The sequence below is a fragment of the Brassica oleracea genome, chromosome C6 (genome assembly GCF_000695525.1).
Source record: "Brassica oleracea var. oleracea cultivar TO1000 chromosome C6, BOL, whole genome shotgun sequence".
In the NCBI taxonomy this organism is placed as follows: Eukaryota; Viridiplantae; Streptophyta; class Magnoliopsida; order Brassicales; family Brassicaceae; genus Brassica; species Brassica oleracea.
The window spans coordinates 9,809,391-9,829,830 of record NC_027753.1 but is presented as its reverse complement, the minus strand read 5'-3'; the positions used below and the strand labels follow the sequence as shown (position 1 = coordinate 9,829,830).

Sequence of the window (20,440 nt, the reverse complement as noted above, 5' to 3'; positions counted from 1 at the left end):
GTTGCTGAGCTATCGCCAACAGTGACTTGTGCAGTTGTTGTGGTTTCAGTTGGTGGAGCCGTTTGGTTCATTGGGACTGCAACACATGTAATGCTAGTGTGTGTTGTAGATAGCTTCACCATCGGAGCAGGGACTGAAAAGTAAGCATCTAGACGAACGTATGCAGATCCGTGGTATGTAAGTTTATTAACACAAACATAATAATATGGAAAAGCAATAAAATAATTTGCTAATAGCTAATTCGTAGCAAATTGGTACTACGTAAAGGAAATAGAAATAATTTAAAAATAACTAATTAGTTTTGAGACAGGAGATGTACCCATCAATACAAATGTTTGCCATAATGCGTTGAATTGTCTGAGGAGTGAGCAGGCTCATTGCAGCTTGTCTAGATGAGACTGACTTCCAATATGATGTATGCAAGAGAAAATAAGATAAATGTGGTTATTTTAACCGGAAATGAACTTACTGAATAAAATATCAGAAACAGGCCGAGAAACTCAGTGTTTGTGTTTCCAGAGCCTGTAGCTGCTCGTAACTATGGAACCTAAAGAGCTCAAGTGGTATTGGAGGTGGTCCCACAGTGAGTTCAACTAATTTAGTGTTGTTGATGAATGGAATAGCTACAGGTGAATCTTTGCGCTTAAAGTGGTTGTTGCCCCTCGTTACATCAAAGCCACTTAGGTCGTAAATAAAATCATCTTTCAGAAGATGTTTGAACATGTTTAGACGATGTGCAAAGATGGAACCTTGGAGAAGAGCCGACTGTAAAGAGGAAGAAACATGAAGAACCTCGTCAAATAAAGTAGGGTGAGCAGTTAAGAATAGGAAGAGATATGCGACCGAAAATGAATAGGCTTACCTTTTCACAGGGAGGAGCATGTCAATCCACATGAGCACTCCACCTTTCCTGACGTTGCCTGCCTCCCAAAAACAGAGAAGTCGGGTAACCACCGTCTGAGGAGCATGATCGGAGAGGACACCATTGTTTTGTAAGGAAACTGTTTAATAATGAATAGGATAAATAAATCATTGTTATAAGGGGAGGATTTCATGACTTTATTTATAGATATCAGGAATTAGGGATTATCAAATCGATGGTGTGGAGGGGTTACGAACTTGACGTAGTGGGATAGGTGGCTTGATGAAGTTAATGTAAGCGCTTAATGAAATGATTCAATGCGATGTAGTTACTTACCACAGAGGAATCCTCATCGGCACTGCAAAAGAGGGCAACGGAGAAGACGGAAACTTTGCAAGTAGAGGTGGACCTTAAATGGCCATTATTTTGTGGAGTCTGTTTGCAGTACATTAACGGGTCATTATTAAGGATTTAATTTTCATCGTTTGAACGATTTTAATGGGCCAATTTTGGTGTGTTGAGTTTTCGCAAACGAAAGAGAAACCAAAATAATATAGATTAGCTTTTGGGGAAGTTGTACACGTGTCGGAAAATGCCCATCGCTCCTTGCTGATGTGGACAGCTTAAGGTGAGAAAAAACTCTGTTTTATTATTATAGACAGATAGATAATCAATTTATATTTAATTGTTTATGGCAGTTGTTACTTGTTAGTGTTGGCGCGACACGGCAGGAATCTCAATTGAACACTTTGTGTTTGACTGTAGAACCAAGCCTTGCGACACTTTATTTGTTCTTCAGAAAAAATTTAGCCAAAAACGATGTTTTTAATCTCTCCTCGAAGTTTACAGCTTAAATGCTTGTAAACTTAGTAGCTCTGAATAATTAATTGAACTTACTCTAAGCTTGAGAGTTATAAAAATCCAAGTTTCGTAGAATAATTAGACCATATTGAAAGACATTTCAAGAACAGTCTTCTTCTTTAGGATAATAGACAATCTTTTCTATATTTTTATTGGTCAACAACAATCTTTTCTCTTTATTCATGAGAAGAAACTTTTTTGAACCATTTTGATGCATTAAATTAAATGTTAGTGATATGTTTATGTGGCCATATAGTGTTTAACAAATTTAATGAAAACAAAGAAGATTACGACAACATTTATAAGAAACCTCAAATCTTATTAGATCAGTGACGGAAATGAAAATAAAATCTTATTTTTATATGTTTATCTGTTGATGCTGTAAGTTATGGGAAAACACACTTAGTACTACAGAGTAAACTAGTCCAAAAGCGTATTGCACTGAATGACACGAGTTTGTAATATCTTCTGATTAATGTTAAGGGGTGGATCTATTGTTTGTGACAGCTTACCATGTTAACCATTTGGATCAAAACTCAAATCTAGAATAACCAAATACCGATAATTTAGTTACCAGTAGAACTTATGACAAACATGGGTACACTCAACCCTAATAGATTACTACTAGCCTTTCACTTTTTGTTAAATAAAAACTTCTTAGAAATTACGGTTACCATGCGTTCTTGAAATATGTTTTATCCGATTTCTTAAAATTTTGGGTCGGTATAATTAACCTCCCATCCCTGGTCGTGGTCATGTGAGTATTTCTTTGAAAGAAACTTTACGGTTCGTTTCTTTGCTTCATAGCTTGTGCTATATTCTGATTCTGAGGATTACTTTGCTATAAAACACCGGTTGGTTAGAGCTTCTTGATCCGGTTTTAGCGTGCGGTTTACCGGAAGCGACTATGGTTCAGAAAGTTGTGGACTTTGTTTATATTTTTGTACACAGAATGTGCCATACATGCGTCCAATGATGTCATGATGTGGTTCATCAGCTTCAGCAATTGATCCCACTATCAGAGATTTAGTTATTCAGCTATTGGTCCCACCATCAGAGACTTAGTTTTCAGCCTTAGAAATGTGATAAAGGGAAAAACGATGTCGTGTCAAAGAAGCTTCTAGGAGTTGTAGCTAGCTAATAGCTTGTGAACCAAGTCTCTAAGAACTTACTCACTAAGGATAATAGTACTTTATTTCATCTACAAAAAGCCAAAACCCAAAAGCATTATAGAGAATATTCAAACATTTACTAAAACAAACAAAAAATATCATAGTCTCTAGCATCTCAGAAAAACTGTCTTTTTTGGTTCCTTGCTTCATAGCTTTCGCTATATTCTGATTCGATCTTGATTCAAAACGAAAAGATGATTTGCTGTTACTTCAAACCAAAGTTCTACAAGAAATGGTTAGCTTTCTTCAATTTAAGTGTGTTTGTAGTACTCTATGTTACTAATTTAAGATCATTTTTCTTCATGTGGATGCAGCAAACATTTGATCAAGTTCATCAAGATTCGGCTCAATATACAGAGGAAAAAGAAGAACGCTATGGTTAGCTTCTTGAAGACAGATATAGTGGAGATTCTCAAGACCGGCCAAGAAGATGATGAAAGAGCTTATAAAAAAGTAAGACTCCTCCTCTCTCACTAACTTCATCCTCCTCTGTTTCTTAATATGTCAATCTTGATATTGCAGGTAGAAGAAATACTCGAATACCGTCAAATAATAGCGTCTTATGATCTAATTGAGAGATTTTGTAACTGCATCTCTTCTAATCTCACGTTAATGCTGAAGCAAAGGTATTTTCACTACATTCTCAAGATTGTTTTTCACTCTACAAAGGTCACAACTTTTCGTTTGTATAATTTTTTCAGGGAATGTCCCGAAGAATGCAGAGAAGCTGTATACTCTCTTATATATGCAGCAGCATGGGTTCGCAAAGTACCTGAACTTAAAGATCTTAGAGCTTTGTTTACGCGTAGATATGGAGATCCCGTTGATGTAAATCAAGAGGTGGGTTTGATTTGCTAATATTATGTTTGAGTTTCTTACATTCTTGGTAATTAAAATCCATGTCCTTAACAAATCTTGGTCTTTTTATAAAAAAAACGACGTGCAGCTTGTTGAGAAACTTGTATGGCGAAAACCTTCAAGGGAAGTTAGGGTTCAGACATTGCAAGAGATTGCTCAAGAGGCTAAGATCAGTTGGGATTCTTTGTCCAAAGGCAGTTTGAGCTCCAGTTCAAGCTCGAGTTCTAAAAGAAGAGAATCGGTGAAGAAGATTTTTCCTTACAAGAAACAAGGAGCACAAAACGATGAACAAGGGCACGACGAGAAGAAAGAGAAGAGTACTGTTCAAGAAAAGTCGAGGTTGCGCGGACCCCAAGGCAGTGCGAGTCTCACAAGCACAAGCAGTAACGAAGTTTCCTCAACAAAAGATTACAAGAGAAAGTCGTTGTTCCAGAGACCGAAGATTCTTGATTATGATGAAGTGGTGGCTCGTCTAGCTGACCTTCGCCGAAGCTAGGAGATAGTTAATTAGTATAGTAATTAGGGTTTCGTTTCGTAATTAGGTCTATATATGTACTTTAGTAAATAGATTTCGTGAAACAATTAAAGGCATATTTTTTTAATTTCATCTATTTAATCTTAGCTCAACTGATAATTTTATCAGAAGAGATGTTTGAAGTTGGAAGCTTTGTAATAAATAAAATGAATAAAACAAAGCTTTTTTTTATAGTAAAATTATGGTTTCCTAACCAAAATAACCAAAATAGTGTAGAACTCATTTTTGATTGTTAAAAATATAATAAAATAAATCAACAATGGTTATGTCATTCAATAAATTGTTTGATTTGGATATTTTATACTTACTTAAATATCATATAAACCATTAAATGATTTGGCTGTTTTATATATTTTAAAAGAATAGGTAAAGTTGTCAAATCTAAAAGTTTGGTTAATGAAAAAAAAAGTTTGGTTAATGATTATTTGAAAAGGTTAAAATTAATATTTTTGTTTTTTTTACCATGTGAGCAATTTTTACTATTTTAATATTTCTTAAGCAGAATCATTTTATTTTTAATTGTTTATGGAAGTTGTTACTGGCACGGCACTGCATAAGTCCGAACACTTTATGTCTGACTGTAGAACCGAGCCTTTCGACATTTCTTTGTCCAATTACTTTTTTGTTGTCGTCCAATTACTTTTTATGCAAAAAGAAAAGAAAATTAGAGCCCAAAACGACGTTTCTTGGAAGTTTACAGCTAAAGTGCTTGTAAACTAATTAATTGAACTCTCTCTAATTAAGCTTTAGAGTGAAAAATCTAAGCTTCGTAGAATAAATAAAGACCATAATGAAAGGCATGTCAAGAAAGGTCTTCTTTTGGATAATACATAATCTTTTCTCTTTATCTCTCAGAAGAAACTTTATGGTTCGTTTCTTTGCTTCATAGATTTTGCTAGATTCTGATTCAGAGTATTACTTCGACTCTAGACACTAAACCACCGGTTGATTCTTCCGGATTTTCATATAGAACATTCATCTTGTTGCCTTCTTCTGCCTCAAGAAATCGAAAACAATGAACATCTTTCTTAGTTGCTTCAAACCTAAGTTCTACAAGAAAAGGTTAGCCTTCTTTGTTTTTGAATGTTTTGAATATTTCTTATGTGGTTATTCATTATTGTTGTTGAAATGAAATGCAGCAAGTCTACAACCAGTTACATGAAGATTCGGCTCGATATAGTGAGGAAAAAAAGGATTGCAATGGTTAATTTCTTGAAAATGGACATTGTGGATTTTCTCAAGAATGGCCTTGAGTATAATGCTTATACAAGAGTAAGACTCCTTTTTCTAACTATCAAAAGAATTTAACAGAAATTTTCCCCTAAATATATCCGCATAACATGTCTTAAATTTGAGTTCCAACAAAATTCTAAGGTTCTAATGAATTAAAGTTTTATTAAATCTGCCAATAACTTGTTGTTGCAGGCAGAAATGTTACTCGAAGAGCTTAGGATTATATCATGTTATGATATCATTGAACGATTTTGTGACTGTATATCTGAAAATCTCACACTAATGCTGAAGAAAAGGTTCTAATATGTTTCCCTTTAATCTATTGTTTTCATTCCAAAGGTTCTCAACGTTTACTTACTATTTCTTTTGTTTCCTTCACTTATTTAGGGAATGTCCTGAAGAATGCAAAGAAGCTGTTTCCTCTTTGATACATGCAGCTGCATGGGTTCCTGATGTTCCTGAACTTAAGGATCTTAGAGCCGTGTTTACTCATAGATTTGGGAGTTTCATTCATTCATCTGTAAATCATGAGGTTGGTTTATTGATTTTAATAGTCTAGTATTTTCCTTGCCCTGGCAATATCTTGTCTTTCTTGAAATTTTGCAGCTCGTTGAGAAAACTGAATTGCGGAGTAGACCATCACGTGAACTCAAGATTCAGACAGTGAAAGACATTTCTAAAGAGTTTTCGATTGAATGGGATCCTACAGCTCTGAATCTGTTTCTGCTTGGACAAACTTCATCTTCGCAAGTAAACTTGTATTCCAAGTTTTTAATATATAGAGAGAAAACATCAATCTCTCAGCCTTGTTTTGTTCTAATGTATGAAAAAAAAATGTGTAGATTGATGATAAGGTAGAGACAGGAACTGATGATCCGAAGATTAGGGAAGAGAAAAGTACAGTAAATGATCAAAGCGAGGATGAATCGGTTCTTTCAGAGAGCTGGACAAGGGATTCACTGTCTAAAGGTAGTTTGAGTTCTAGTTCGAGTTCGAGTCGTAGTTCTCCAAGAAGAGACTCTGAAAAGAAGAAGAAGAAGAAGATTCTGCCTTACGGATTAATCTCTCCTCCACGCACGAAACCAGGAGGTAGAAACAATGAGAAATCACAAGAGGAGAAAGAAGTAGACATATAAAATATATAGGACAAAATTTAGGTTCCCCCGACGCAAATTTTTCAATATTATAATCAATTAAACTGCCAGCTAGATTATTAATAAAAATATTAATTTTAAAAAACAAAATCAAAAATAATTTACAAAAAAAATGATGCCACTAACAAAACTCTAAATCTTAAATTCTAAACTTTAAATTCAAAACTCAAACTCTAAACCCTAAATCCTAAACCCAAACTCTAAATCATAAACTCAAACCCTATATCTTAAACCATAAACCCTAAACTCAAACCCTATATCTTAAACCTCAATCGGAGATCCTAAACCCAAACCCTAACCCCTAAACCCAAAATGTTTGAATTTGGGTTTAAGATTTACAGTTTGGTTTAGGGTGTATGATTTGGCTTTGGATTTAGAGTTTAAGGTTTGGATTTAGGGTCTAGGATTTAGGTTTACAGTTTGGGTTTAAGATTTGTGATTTGGGTTTATCGTATAGGGTTTGGGTTTAGGGTTAGGGTTTACTATTTGGATTTAGGGTATAGGGTTTGGGTTTGGGTTTATTATTTAGGGGTTAGATTTAGATTTAGGGTTTAGAGTTTAGGATTTAAGGTTTTGTTAGACATCATTTTTTTTTCAACTATTTTAAATTTTTTAAATAAAATTTAATATTTTTTATTAGTTATCTAGGTGACAATTTAATTGGTTATAAGAAAGATGGTGAATTTAATGGTTCACTATAAAGGGTAAACCTAAGTTTTGTCCAAATATATATATGTCTATGAATACAAAAATCTAAGTTAACTTAACATATAACATGGGGTATAATGGAAACCGGTCCAAAATAGTTAACGTAATAGTAATACCGTTTGATGTAAACCGGATTCAGGATTTCCGGCCGGTTGGTGAATCCGAATCAATACTATTAAAACAGAAACATGACTTATTGATATAGGTGTGGTCTGACTATTTTAATACAATTATTATTTTATTTTATTTTTTGTCAGCATTTTAATATAATTATTAAAACTTATTATTAATCATTTAAAAGAAATATTATACAAAAAAATACAACTATAACTAAAAACATAATCTAGTGTAATTTAAAAGTAATAACTTCTAACCCCTTCACAAGTCAAATATGAAGATGTTCTTCCACATAATCAATTATTAACTAGTTTAATAATAAAGTTTAATCATACACTCAACTAAAAAATAAACAACATGGCATCTATATGTTATACATCGAACCTTACCAAACATCTCATCTCTCATGAGCCATGGCCGGAGATTATGATCCTGAAGCAACTCCCTCGTCACCGGAATATAAGCCCTTAGCTTCATCCAGCCGCGATCTAGACGGCGCCGTTCTGATATCACATCCTTCCTCGATCAGCCGACGTCGTTTCATCATCTCTTTATTTCTCATTTCTTTTGCCTCGATCCTCATCTACATCTTCTGGCCGTCAGATCCACGCATCAAAATCGAACGGGTCAAAGTTTCCCACGTGCACGTCCACCGTCGACCGGTGCCGTCTATAGACATGACGATGCTCGTTACGCTCAAAGTATCCAATGCTGACGTGTACTCTTTTGACTTCACGGCGCTTGACGTTGCGATTGGTTACAGAGGGAAGACGTTAGGTCACGTGAGTTCGGATGGCGGGCACGTGAAGGCTATGGGTTCGTCTTATCTTGAAGCGGAGACCCAGCTTGACGGCGTCACGGTGTTTGCTGACGTCATTAACCTGATACATGATTTGGCCAAGGGCTCCATCGAGTTTGACACCGTTACCGAGACTAACGGGAAACTTGGCGTTTTGTTCTTCCGTTTCCCTTTAAAGGTACTTCAACTCAAGTTTTACGCAATTATTCGGTTTATTAATGACAACTAAGACTTTATATTATACCTTTATTTGATTCTTTTCATTAACGGCTTCTTCTTTAATTGATGAACAGGCGAAAGTGGCATGTGGGATTCTAATAAATACAGTTAATCAGACAATTTCTCGTCAGAGCTGTAGACCTATCTGATTCAAGAGACATCATCTGATATTTTGTAAGATTTGTTTAGTTCTTTTACCTTTATAGTTTAGTTTATAATGTAATAACAAATGAGTAATCAACCAAAAATTTAAAGTAGTATAATTTTCAACTATGCTGAATCGCAGTTAATAATAATAACATTCTCGATATATTTTTTCTATGTATTTATATGTTTTTGTTACTATCAGAATCACACCGTAATTGTTTCGTGATAAATTTTTGTGTTGTAATTTGAACCCTTGAGCGCTTAACATATTTTGAGAAAACCTATCTTATTATATAGAGAAGAGCTATTATCTTCTCCTATGCTGCCACGTCACTAATTCGTTAAACCACAAACTGACACGTGTCTTATTTTAGAAACGCTGCTTTTCATTTACATTCTGTTTGGGTTATTTTGTGTCTGGGCTATAGGTTTCAGTTAAGGAGTAAATCCCATAGACGAGACAACGTTATCTTCTTTGTGCGCCTCCTCTTGAATTTTGGGGTTCTTCATTTTCTTTGATATCTGACTTCAACAATGGAGTTCTGAAAGATTGAAATGCTCAAATCGACGCGAAGAATATCTCTGTAGTGTATCAATCACGTTGTTTAATCTTACATCTCAATCGAAACGTTTTCGAGTTACAGATTTATCGTTTTTAACGCCTTATTAGGCTTCCTCATCTATGGATTCTACGTGAGCCGAATCCATCTTCATTCAGAACCATCGGCGTTAATGGAGTTACTTTAGGTTGTTTGAAAAGAATCTGCCTTAGGAATCTCTTGGTCGATCTTCATTCGAGTCTGTTCGTTCTTCTCCTCCAAAACGTTCCATTCATGGCCATTAAGAACCATAATTAATTCTTCGACCCACACAATGCTTCTTTTTTCTCTTTCAGTCGGTGTTTATCCAACTATAAAAGGTCAGTCCTCATCTCATGAAAATCATCCTCTCAATTCCTAAAAACAGTCAGATACGTATTTTTCTGTTCAGTGGCTAACTCATGGCTGGCTTGAAAGCTGGTCACTGCTCTTCCACCGTACAGGTGAGGCTACTCAGATTTTGGGAAGCTTGGAACATCAACGGTGGCTGAGGAGAGCTGATGGAGATAGATAGACATGCTACTCATCGATGCTAAGGTATTATGTTCAAAAAACTCATAATCATCTTCGTATCAATCTAAAGGCGGCGTTGTAACTCATATTTATCAAACTTTTGTATCCAGATCTTAGTAAAACATCTTAAGGATTAGTCTTTTAATCCGTTTGTTGATAAATGATTGGTATATAATACACAGATAAACAACAACCGCTACGAAAATTGCAAAACCAACAATCAAAGAACTCAAGTTTTGCATGACTTTGTTAGGTTCTTTTGTGAGGAACTCAATCAAAGAACCACTAATTAGGTTCCTTTGTTGGGAAAGACTACAATATCTGCAGTGATCTGTTGTCTCGGCTTAAGGTATGCACTCTTCGAACCCTACATTGTTTATTGATGGTTGATGTGGCGAGGGTTCAAATATATGTGAGCTTCGTCTTTTCAGATTATTCATGTGTTGAGGATCGTTCAGCAGAGCTTAGTGCTGCCAAGTTTAGATTGAAAATTTTGTTGTGTGGAATGGATGATGGTATTTGCTATGTTCTGTTTCAGGTTTTTCTGACGAAATTCATAAAGTCTGTCTCCATTGTTTGAGAATACACCAAATGCTGCTCAGGAGCTCACTCTTGCAGGTATGTTTCTCTTATTGGTTCAAGTCTGTGCTTCTATTTTATGTTTGTGCTTCTATTTTATCTCTATGCTTCTATTTTATTTCTTCGTCATAGGTTCCACAAAATTGTTCCTCTTAACGCAGTAATGTATTTGGAGCTGAAGACAATGGCCCTGCTGAAAAAGTGACACTCCCTCATAATGAAAACTCTTAACAGCCTCCCTGAGACAAGCAGTGCCATCCCCAATGTAGAGATTGATGCTAATTTTCTCTGGATCTTCGAGTCAGAAGAACGCGAGTTTCTTCAACATACGGTCTTTCCAGCCCATGAGCATATGGAGAATGGTTGACCACGACCCTTTAGTTCTGCACCCATGGTTTGACCATCGTTTGAGCGTCCATGGTCACGTGTTCTTCAGTCATAGACCAAGTGACTTCTACCCGAGCTTCAGGTTTTGCTAGGAACCTTCTGGAAAAGGTGTTACAGTGTTATTATGGGGTTTATTTGTCTGAAAGCGACGAAGACAATGAAGCTATGATATTGAGAGTTCTAAGCTGCAAAACAGTTCTTATCAAAGCTTAAGAAGGCTTCGGTATTGAGTTCTTATCAAAGCTTAAGAAAGCTTGAGAAGGCTTCGGTATTGAGTTCCATTTTGATGAGTAAACAAGTCTAACGATATCAGATACAGAGGACAAAGTCGAGGAGAACACATTTGATTCTGCAGCTTTGTTTGCACTTTTGATGGCAGCCCTTGCTGGTGGAATGAGAAATTATACAATTAATCCTCAAGTAAATTATTATGGTACAAACAGAAAGATGTCTTGACATGTTACCAATATTAGAAACGAACCAGTCATAGAATTGAAAAAAATAATTATAATATTGGAATGACAACAAATCGACATGATTATGTTAGAGCTGTAAAACAGCAAATGTAAAATTGTACTTTGTTTTATGGAATGCTTTTTCATATTTAGAGTGAAAGCTATAAGCACACGTTGTGAAATATTTTTTAGATGACATGCATTTAGATGAGTATTGAACTCAATTATAATCTATTTTACAAAACACTGGAACAGTTTTAGTGACACTTTTTAGTATTATAGCTAATGCTACTTGAAAACCCAGGTGGTGACCTTTATCACGTTGTCATAGTTTAAAAAATGTGATTTCGCCATTTTCTCATTCATAATTGTACGTATGCTTCATGCCCTTTAGTTACACTATATATGTAACAGAGTGCTTAATCTATTGGAAACTAGAACTAAACTTTTGATTTTCTATTGTTTTAAAATATCTTAATCTATTTTATTTTTTCTTTTTTTTTCAAACAATTATTCAGTTATTTGTTACTCCTCTGATATACCAAACATGTCACACAAAAAAATTTTACGCAATGAATTTTGGGTATATCCGTATTGGAATCTCCGATTCAAAATCTTAAAACTATATTTATCAGAATTAGGAAAAAAACATTTTACACTAAATCGAATAACAATATATGTGTATAATATATGTATTTGTTCATGCTGCATGTTATCTACAAGTGCTATTTACTTGATTATGCTATCAGTCATATCTGAATGTAGAACTTTATTTTGTTTTTTTTGCGTAGATCATAAACATAATTATATTTATCAATTGGTGTTCAAATTTTTTTTTCAGTTATCAATTTTTAATATTTGTTTCTTTATTTTAGCAACATGACATATTTCTCGATTAGTGAAACAAAGCGGCAAAAACAGAATCAAAAGCGATACAATACCATAATAGTTTGAAAACCTTCATGTAGGAGAGACAATTTTTCTGTTTATATTTTGTTTAGTGATTTAAAACATAAACAAAAACTCACAAAACGATTAACCCATCAATTTAACATAAACTGCGATACTACCACGTCAATACATATAATCCCATGCCGGAAAATTCCTTAGCCAAGAATAATCTACCACCTAATAAATATTTACAAAATTAAAGAAAAAACAAGATAATGCTTAAAAGAGAAAATCCCTTAGCCAAGAATAATCTACCACCCATGATCCTTCTTTTTATCCACGATCATTTGCTTTCTCATGCTTTTATATCTAATTGTTAAACAAATGGTAGAGAAACTTCCATTTGATCAAAAACAAGATATAAAAGGTCTATGCTCCTTCTTTAACTGCAGAGGAAAAATAATAGATCAAAACTCAATTTTTCGCTCTATAAGACCTAAAGATATCTCTCATGATCCATGGTTTAACAATGTTTCCCTATTGTATTTTCTTTTGGTCGATTCATTTGATTTAACTCATAATGTTTAAAGTTTAAATTTAGAGAAGTGTTATGAATATTATAAATCTATAAAATTTTGCAACTTTGAATCAAATCAGCGACAATGCTGGATATGCTCACATGTTGTTTTTTTAGTTATATAATTGAAATTTTGTGTAGACAACACTAATCGATTAACATAATCACACTCACAACTAAATGAACAAAAAAAAAAAACTTGCACAAAAGTTATAATTTTGATAAAAATATACATATACAAAATTTAAGAAATATGTATATTTTAATAACAACTAATATTAAATATTTACTCTGATTACTTAAATTATTTAAGGATCTGCTGCCCGCCCGTAGGGCGGGCTTACCCTAGTTTAAGATACATGACACATTAATACGCTAAACAATATTCATTAGCGAAGAAAAAAATGATCACCTGAAATAATAAAGGACAATTCTCCTAAATATACCATTTTCAAGTTTTTATCGCAAAAATAGATTTTAAAGAAGAAAATGACCAAAATGTTTCATTTAATAGGTAAAAAAACTTTAATGCCCTAGATATATAAATACAAATAAATAAATAATTACATAAATAAATAAAATATTTTTTTATAGTTTCAGATTATATGTTTTTAAACTCGCACTTTTTTATAAAAATTTTTGGAATTTTTTTTGAATTTTGTTTTTTTTTTCAAATTTTCTTTTTGTAATTCGAAATACATTTTGAAACTATTTTTCAAATTTTTATTTTCAAATTTTTAATATTTTTTTTTTATTTTATAAAATTTTAAAACTTAATCTCAAATCTCCACCCCTTAACTCTAAACTCTAAGGTTTGGATTAGTTAACCTAGGGATATAAACGTATATTTACCTCTTTAATAAAATATTTTGATCTTTAGAGTATTTTAGTGCTATCCTATGGTATTTTCAATAATAAAACTAAATATAAAATAAAATTCAAAGGTTTCTTAGTGTGAATAAAAAAATAAAAATGTAGTAGTAAGAGTGAAGAAAAAATAAAAGACAAACTAACAAAAATGATATTTCTATTCTGGTTTGTAAATTGAATTTTATTGATTAGTCCATAAAATAGGGATATCGATTTTTTTTCCAAAAAATTGTTTAAAAGGAAAAAGAGAGTCAGAGCCCAGGTTTTAGCGGCCTGTCGCCAGAGCCGGCCTTGCACGTATCTCGTGCTGTCCAAGCCCATCTGCAACGCTCCTAGTCAAGCCTAGAAAAGAGTGACCGGAAGTTGGAACCAACATATGAATGTGGACAGTGGACCAATGCCTCCAAAAACACTATTGACCATTTCTTCACAATGATCATTATCCCCGAGCCGCGTGTTTCATTCATGCCTACGAAAGCTCCATAGATGTTCACCCTAAAGATCAATTTTAATGGTTCTAATGGTATGCATATAAAAAAACGAAGATTAAATAAAAAACGCAGATTAAATAAAAAAACACAGATCCAGAAGAACAAATACAGATCATGCAGATCAAACTGGTTAAAATAATTTTTTAAATTATATTATTTGATTGAATGTTAAATTTTTTTTTGGTAAATTAAATATCTAGAACAAAAAATACAAATTCTTATATACAAACAATAATAATTGTTATTTTAATAAATACAATGAAAATTTAAACATTATATAAAAAATAAATATACTTACAACATACAATGAGATTGAAAAAATTAATATGAAGCGTTTTTGTTTGCCCCCTATGTATTTACATTAATTTCTCTAATGTTTGCGGTAAAATATTTTTGTCTCATTTTCACATTTTACATATCATTTTTTTAAACCATAGAAGTAACGTTGTCAATTTCTTTATGCAGGATCAGCTAATATTTTATATGTATATAATTTTTTCCATCAAATTTTTTATAAAGATGTTGATGATATATTTTTAAAAAATATATTTAAATTTTAAATAAACATAAACATTAAAAGCTTAATTTATTTTTTTGCCCATGGACCCAAATAAATGTTGAGTCGGCCATGTTGTATGTTTTTTCTATCAAAAAAATCTTATTTGAAGTTCTAACTTAAAATTTTAATAAAATTATGTAATTCAATTGTAGTTCTCACCACTCTTTTTTATATCTTGGGAAGTCACAAAGATGTAAAAATACATACATATGTTAATATATATTTGTCGGTAACATATACTTTTCTTTTATCGAATAATATTATACACAGAATCCAACTTAATGATAATTAATATCAAAAATATAAATAAAATAACTATAATTACATATTTTAGATGATACAAAATAATATTTAAGTAAAACACACAAATATTTTTATACTACTTTTATTAATAAAGTTCGTAAATACGTTATTGTATAAAAACAGGAAAAATATAACAACATATTAAACTATATTTTAAATGAATTTGTGTTTATTTTAAAGTGAATCAGACATAAGATACATTCAGGTTATGAAGTCAAGGTGTGGGAGGATCTGTGAATCCCAACGACCCCTGCGAGATCAGCTATCCCTGTAGCGCCAGTTATGCATCCTAATCTGAGAGTTAGCGGCCTCATTAATCAGGTATTGAAGGATTGGGATGTTGGTCTATTGGAGAACTATGTCGATGACATACCGCTTATAAGGAGTTTGGCCATAAGCTCAACTCATCGTCGTGATACATTCTGCTGGAACTACACATGGAATGGTCAATACACAGTTAAATCTGGATATTATTGGGTGGGTCCGAATTTATTAAAGACAGAGGAGGAGAAGGAGGTCTTGGAGCCGAGTATCACTAAACTTCAAGTCTTTGCATGGAAATTAACCGCGCCTAAGAAGATATGTCATCTTATATGGCAATTGTTAACTGGTCATGTGGCAGTAACGAGGAACTTAGCAAGACGCAATATGAGGTGTGATAACTACTGCCCAAGATGTGGTGAACTAGAAGAATCTGTAACCCATGCGATATTCGAATGCCCACCAGCTCTACAAGTACAAGTTTGGTCCTTATCATCAACTCCAACAAATATAGATTATCTATTCTGGAGAAAAAACAGCATTATCGAGCCAGAACAAGACAGAGATCCTTATCCCTGGATAATCTGGTATATTTGGAAGGATAGGAATGACAAACTTTTTAGGGAATAGACAGAGATCCTTTGGAGCTATTCGACATGCAGAAAGTGAATGTCAAGCCTATGGTTTGATGCGAACGAAGTGGTACAACCAGTGGTACAAGATAACAATACTGAGGAATCCCAAGTCATAAGCTTGGGTAATATTTGCTTGTTAGATGGATCTTGGACAGCTTCTGCTCACTTTAGTGGATGTGGATGGGTTTGGATGGACAATAGTGGGAACATTCAACTTATGGGGACAAGAAACTTCACTAGACGCGAATCAGCCTTGCATTCAGAAGTAGAAGCACTGCAGTGGGCAATGAAGAACATGCTTCAACATTCAACATGCCTGAGCTTTGGGACAGACTGTAAGGACCTTATTGCAATGATAAAGGAACCTCATGTCTGGCCAAGATTTGCGCGGAATTGGAAAAAATAGAGACGCTACAGATATGCTTCCCAGATTTCAACATCATTCATGCTCCACGAGCGCGCAATCAGATTTCAGATTTTTTAGTTAAAACTGCTAGATCCTTCCACAGGGGATTACATTTTATTGGTTGTTCTATTCCGGCCAGATTACCCAGACCACCTCAAGCTTGAGTAATAAAATGGTCTTTTGACACGTCAAAAAAAATTGAATGGATAAGTTAACAATAAAATAATTTAAACAATTAATAAAAATAGAGAGAGAGAGAAATAAAATTTACATCCATATGATTGGTTCTCAGCATGGTTTTACCATATATTTTTTTTCTGCAGATAATAAAAAATAACACTGGTATTAATCTGCATCCAAATCATTAATTATTTTATAATTTAATTTTATTCTACATTTAAAACTTTCATAAAATGCAGTTCAATCTGTATTACAAATGTATTGTATTTAATCTGCATTTTTACTATATTTCGTTCAAAGCCTAAATCAATCAAAACTGTTCTTATTGATATCGGAACATGATGCTCCGCATAGTTGATACGTATGTCAAGCTTCCCGAATCGCTTGACTACAAAGTCAAGCGCATTGATAATGGCCATGTTCGTTTACGTGTCGCGCGACCTGCGACCTGCGACTTACGACTAAGATTACGTTCGTTTACGTGTCGCGCAACCTGCGACTTGCGACCTGCAACTAAACCTGCGACCTGCGACTAAAACTATGTTCGTTTACGTGTCGCGTGACCTGCGATCTGCGACCTGCGGCCAGTCGCGCGATCAAAATTTTCTTAGTCGCTGTTTTTCCGGGCGACTTGAATGGGAACCCGCGACTGATCGCGCGATCAGTCGCGCGACATCAAAACGAACAACAACCTGCGACCTGCGATCAGTCGCATGTCGCAGATCGCGCGACACGTAAACGAACAGCATCAATATCGTCTTCTTCTGCTCTAACATTACTATGCATGAAACAAAATATGATGGATTTTGTGTCAATCCGTGTAGACATTACGTCTTTTATAGGATAATTTTTTTTGTTTAGTTTGGACCGACTTATATTAAAATTAAATTCCGATATTACATCAAAGTTCATGTGCTTCCAAGTTTTTCTAAAAAAAGAAAACTGAGTGATCGTAAGTAAATCCAATTACATCGATTAATTGTTGCTTTTTCATAACTCGGTAACTTGGTGATTAGTTAAGAGTTCATTAATCAGTCACGTGACATCATTTTTTCATCTTTCTTTTGTAATTAAGATAATAATTTTTTTTTTCAAAGATAATAATAATTAAAAAGCTAATTATACAGGAGCCATAGTAACCGCTTATTTGTATTCCTGTTGTCGGCTTGTAAATCTTTGGGATCAAACAGCATCCTTTTATAATGATTCAAAGATAAGTCTATAAAATATCACAACATGCACGATTTGCACTTTGATTAAATTAACAAATAACCACTAATCTAAACTATATTTATTGATTATTAGTTGAAAACCACAAAATGCAAGATTTATACTTCGATTAAATCGACAAATTAGCCATGAATATAAACTATGCTTATTGATGATAAATAAAAATCACAACATGCACGATTTATACTTTAATTAAATTAACAGATACCCATGATTATAAAACTATAGTTATTGATTACATATTGATGTGTCATTTTTGGAGTGAAGAAGAAGAAGACGGAGAGGAAGAAGAAGAAGGAAGCCATTGATATTCATGATGATGATACCTACACTTGAACGATCTTGGATGCTTCGACGGTGAACATACACACACCTTCTTTTCACCGCCAGCGTCACGGACACTCGCGATGGCTACCACCTCCGTCGTCACCGTCACTTCTGCCGCCGGTAACTTTGGCGGTGGAATGACAGGTGGGAGAATCTTTTTGTAGCACATTTTTGTTCGTTTCAGACTTTAGTTAAAACTACAGATTCTTCCTTTTTAAGATTTTGTGTTTGTGGTTTTGCTCAAAAGAAAGAGAAGTCGACTATAAATACTAGTCATGCTTAGAATATTATTAATTACATATTAATCCTTTAGTATTGTGTAGATGATACGTCGCCAGACAAAAAACTTGAAACGTCACACGTGGTTAATGGTTTTGGTGCACGTCTTGATATTTGTACAAAAACCATGAGGTCAGAAATTTATTCTAGGATATATCCTGATCTTTATAATTAATAAAAGGAAAATGTAAAGGAAGTATTTGATTTGATATTTTAAAGAATTAGATATTTGAAAAAAGCATTCCAGGACTTGAATTCGTATCAATTTGATCTTTAGCTGGTGGTAACTGTTTCTATTACAATGCCAAGCATATGGTTAAGCATTATAGATACTAATGAATGACAATTGACAAAAAATATTTGACCATTCACGAGTTTTGGTTCGAGATTCTCCATATATATAAAGAAAAAGATGTTTTGTTTTAGCTGAAAAATGTGAGCCCATATGAAATGGTGGACCATACTCTCGTATGAAACAAAACGGGATTATATGGTAACGATGAATTGAGAGAGAAGTGATTGGAGACGATATGCGGTGGGAGTGGGCCGACTACGACATCACTTCGTCTCCCTCTGAGCTTCCCGTTGTCACTCATCTTCTTTAGATAAACTTACCTTTTTGAGGTTATATATCACAACGAAATTAACTATTTATAGTATTTTACTTCTTATTTTGATATACTTTTCCAAAAGAGTTTCTTTTGATCTATTTTCTCTTACAATCTTCTGATAAAATGTTCGTTAAGGATTTTCTTGACTACTATAAGTGATTCTTCATTTAAAATAATGTGCCAACATAATTAATTTTTATTCATAAACTTTTACGCAGATATGTTTGTGTTCTTCAGCCGTGATAAATAAGATTTTAGTTTTGGTAATGAACAAAATCTAATGAGAAGCTGATTTATTTATAACTAGTGGTATTCCGGGTTCGTATATTGTATTTTATAATGAGTTGATAATGTGTTTTTTGGATCAATTTGATAGTAGTTAGTGATAGTAGTATATTATTTTATTTTGTATTTTGTAACTTTTTCTAACGTGGATGCGTCAGCTAATTTTGCTGACGTGGATGTTATGTATACAATATTTGTTTTAAAAAAATCTATTTTTTTAATAAAAAATATACTTTTAGAAAATGTAAACGTTTATAAATTTTTATTATTTAGTAAAATTAACAAAATTGAATTTAATAATGAAATTTTAATTTTATATAAGAAATATATTTGTTATATATATTTATTTGTGGTTGTTTGACATTTGTGCTAAATATTTGTTATGTTTGGTTTTCTGATTTAATGTTTTATTTGAAATATATATATATATATATATATATATGAGGAATTTATTTTCTTTGTGTTAGTAACTGTATTTTAAGAGTTTTGTGTGTTTGGTTTGTGAATGTGTAAATATTTTTGTTGATGGATATATGCTTTGTTTTTGTTTTTTTTCTTGAGTTTATTACTATTTTGTATTGACATTAACTTTACGTAATATAATATCGTTGAGAATAAAAAGGAATAGTCAATTATTGAACATAACGGAATGAGATTATATAAATATTTGTGACCATCATAAATTCACAAATATTTGTTTTTGTTCAAATATGAAAAATTGCGACGGTCTGATGCTTAATGTTAAGTTAAAAAATGTCCATGGCTCAAATAAAGTATAAAAATTTAGTCATTTGCTTGAAAAAATAGCATTTCTCGTACCTCTTGTTGATGTTGTCCGGATGGGATAGTATTGTGGCTTTCGTTGCTTTTAATGTGATTGAATAACACTTGAGTTTTTTTATCACGAAATCCATGTAATAATTTCTTACTGTCACTGTAATAATTTCTTAAAGCGATTCCAACACTGAACTTCGAATGTATGGTCTTGCTTCCAACCAATTTTATTACTGTAGGCTTCATCAATATTTTTCTCACCCATGCAAAGCATTGTTAGACCGTATAGATAAATTGCATATCTATGTACAAAACGTCTGCTGATGTTTGTAGATGATGGAGGACGGCTTGGGATTGCTTTTTGAAAAATATTCTTGAATTCCTTTATCATAATGAAGTTCTATGTTTTCAGCTGAAAAAATATTTTGACATGAGATCGTTATACCTTGTCAAAGAAGCAACTACTTGGATGGATAATACACTACAAGAAAACAGCGACATACTGAGGGAAAAAATCGTCGGTATGTCGTCGGAATAACGTTATTCCGACGACATACCGACGA

The 20,440-nt window shown here is 33.2% G+C and overlaps 4 protein-coding genes across 9 annotated transcripts; 3 read left to right on the top strand and 1 right to left on the bottom strand.

Moving 5' to 3' along the window:
- Positions 1-2,983: 2,983 nt before the first annotated feature.
- LOC106299298 lies at positions 2,984-4,363 on the top strand. The gene is made up of 5 exons (XM_013735409.1): positions 2,984-3,130; positions 3,210-3,348; positions 3,418-3,521; positions 3,597-3,735; positions 3,842-4,363. The coding sequence occupies exons 1-5, from the start codon at positions 3,090-3,092 to the stop codon at positions 4,247-4,249; spliced, it is 831 nt and encodes a 276-aa protein (XP_013590863.1). The 5' UTR covers positions 2,984-3,089; the 3' UTR covers positions 4,250-4,363.
- Positions 4,364-5,209: 846 nt separating this feature from the next.
- LOC106296797 lies at positions 5,210-6,780 on the top strand. Its single transcript, XM_013733026.1, has 6 exons — positions 5,210-5,350; positions 5,428-5,560; positions 5,714-5,817; positions 5,909-6,053; positions 6,128-6,271; positions 6,364-6,780. Exons 1-6 carry the CDS (start codon positions 5,304-5,306, stop codon positions 6,655-6,657), a joined length of 867 nt encoding a protein of 288 aa, XP_013588480.1. The 5' UTR covers positions 5,210-5,303; the 3' UTR covers positions 6,658-6,780.
- A 1,024-nt stretch (positions 6,781-7,804) lies between these two features.
- Positions 7,805-11,320, top strand: LOC106296798. Of its 6 annotated transcripts, none has more exons than XR_001261306.1 (7): positions 7,805-8,477; positions 8,593-8,692; positions 9,094-9,584; positions 9,682-9,801; positions 9,960-10,126; positions 10,316-10,395; positions 10,518-11,318. XR_001261306.1 is itself a non-coding variant. In XM_013733027.1 (2 exons), the coding sequence occupies exons 1-2, from the start codon at positions 7,914-7,916 to the stop codon at positions 8,665-8,667; spliced, it is 639 nt and encodes a 212-aa protein (XP_013588481.1). In that variant the 5' UTR covers positions 7,805-7,913; the 3' UTR covers positions 8,668-8,860. The 6 variants fall into 6 exon arrangements, 1 of the variants encoding a protein (XP_013588481.1); XR_001261307.1 differs by having other exon boundaries at positions 9,708-9,801; positions 10,518-11,317; XR_001261308.1 differs by having other exon boundaries at positions 9,094-9,801; positions 10,489-11,320.
- Positions 11,321-17,730: 6,410 nt separating this feature from the next.
- LOC106299096 lies at positions 17,731-18,195 on the bottom strand. The gene has a single exon (XM_013735235.1). It carries the CDS (start codon positions 18,095-18,097, stop codon positions 17,852-17,854), a length of 246 nt encoding a protein of 81 aa, XP_013590689.1. The 5' UTR covers positions 18,098-18,195; the 3' UTR covers positions 17,731-17,851.
- Between the last annotated feature and the right edge of the window lie 2,245 nt (positions 18,196-20,440).

Excerpts from the sequence above, each read along its gene's own strand:
- LOC106296797 (XM_013733026.1), top strand. The coding sequence starts at position 5,304 with ATGAACATCTTTCTTAGTTGCTTCAAACCTAAGTTCTACAAGAAAAG. Across the intron at positions 5,351-5,427 it reads CCTAAGTTCTACAAGAAAAG|CAAGTCTACAACCAGTTACA; the intron begins GTTAGCCTTCTT and ends AATGAAATGCAG. Across the intron at positions 5,818-5,908 it reads ACACTAATGCTGAAGAAAAG|GGAATGTCCTGAAGAATGCA; the intron begins GTTCTAATATGT and ends TCACTTATTTAG.
- LOC106299096 (XM_013735235.1), bottom strand. The coding sequence starts at position 18,097 with ATGTGCTACAAAAAGATTCTCCCACCTGTCATTCCACCGCCAAAGTTA.
- LOC106296798 (XM_013733027.1), top strand. The coding sequence starts at position 7,914 with ATGGCCGGAGATTATGATCCTGAAGCAACTCCCTCGTCACCGGAATAT. Across the intron at positions 8,478-8,592 it reads TCTTCCGTTTCCCTTTAAAG|GCGAAAGTGGCATGTGGGAT; the intron begins GTACTTCAACTC and ends ATTGATGAACAG.
- LOC106299298 (XM_013735409.1), top strand. The coding sequence starts at position 3,090 with ATGATTTGCTGTTACTTCAAACCAAAGTTCTACAAGAAATG. Across the intron at positions 3,131-3,209 it reads CCAAAGTTCTACAAGAAATG|CAAACATTTGATCAAGTTCA; the intron begins GTTAGCTTTCTT and ends ATGTGGATGCAG. Across the intron at positions 3,349-3,417 it reads ATGAAAGAGCTTATAAAAAA|GTAGAAGAAATACTCGAATA; the intron begins GTAAGACTCCTC and ends TTGATATTGCAG.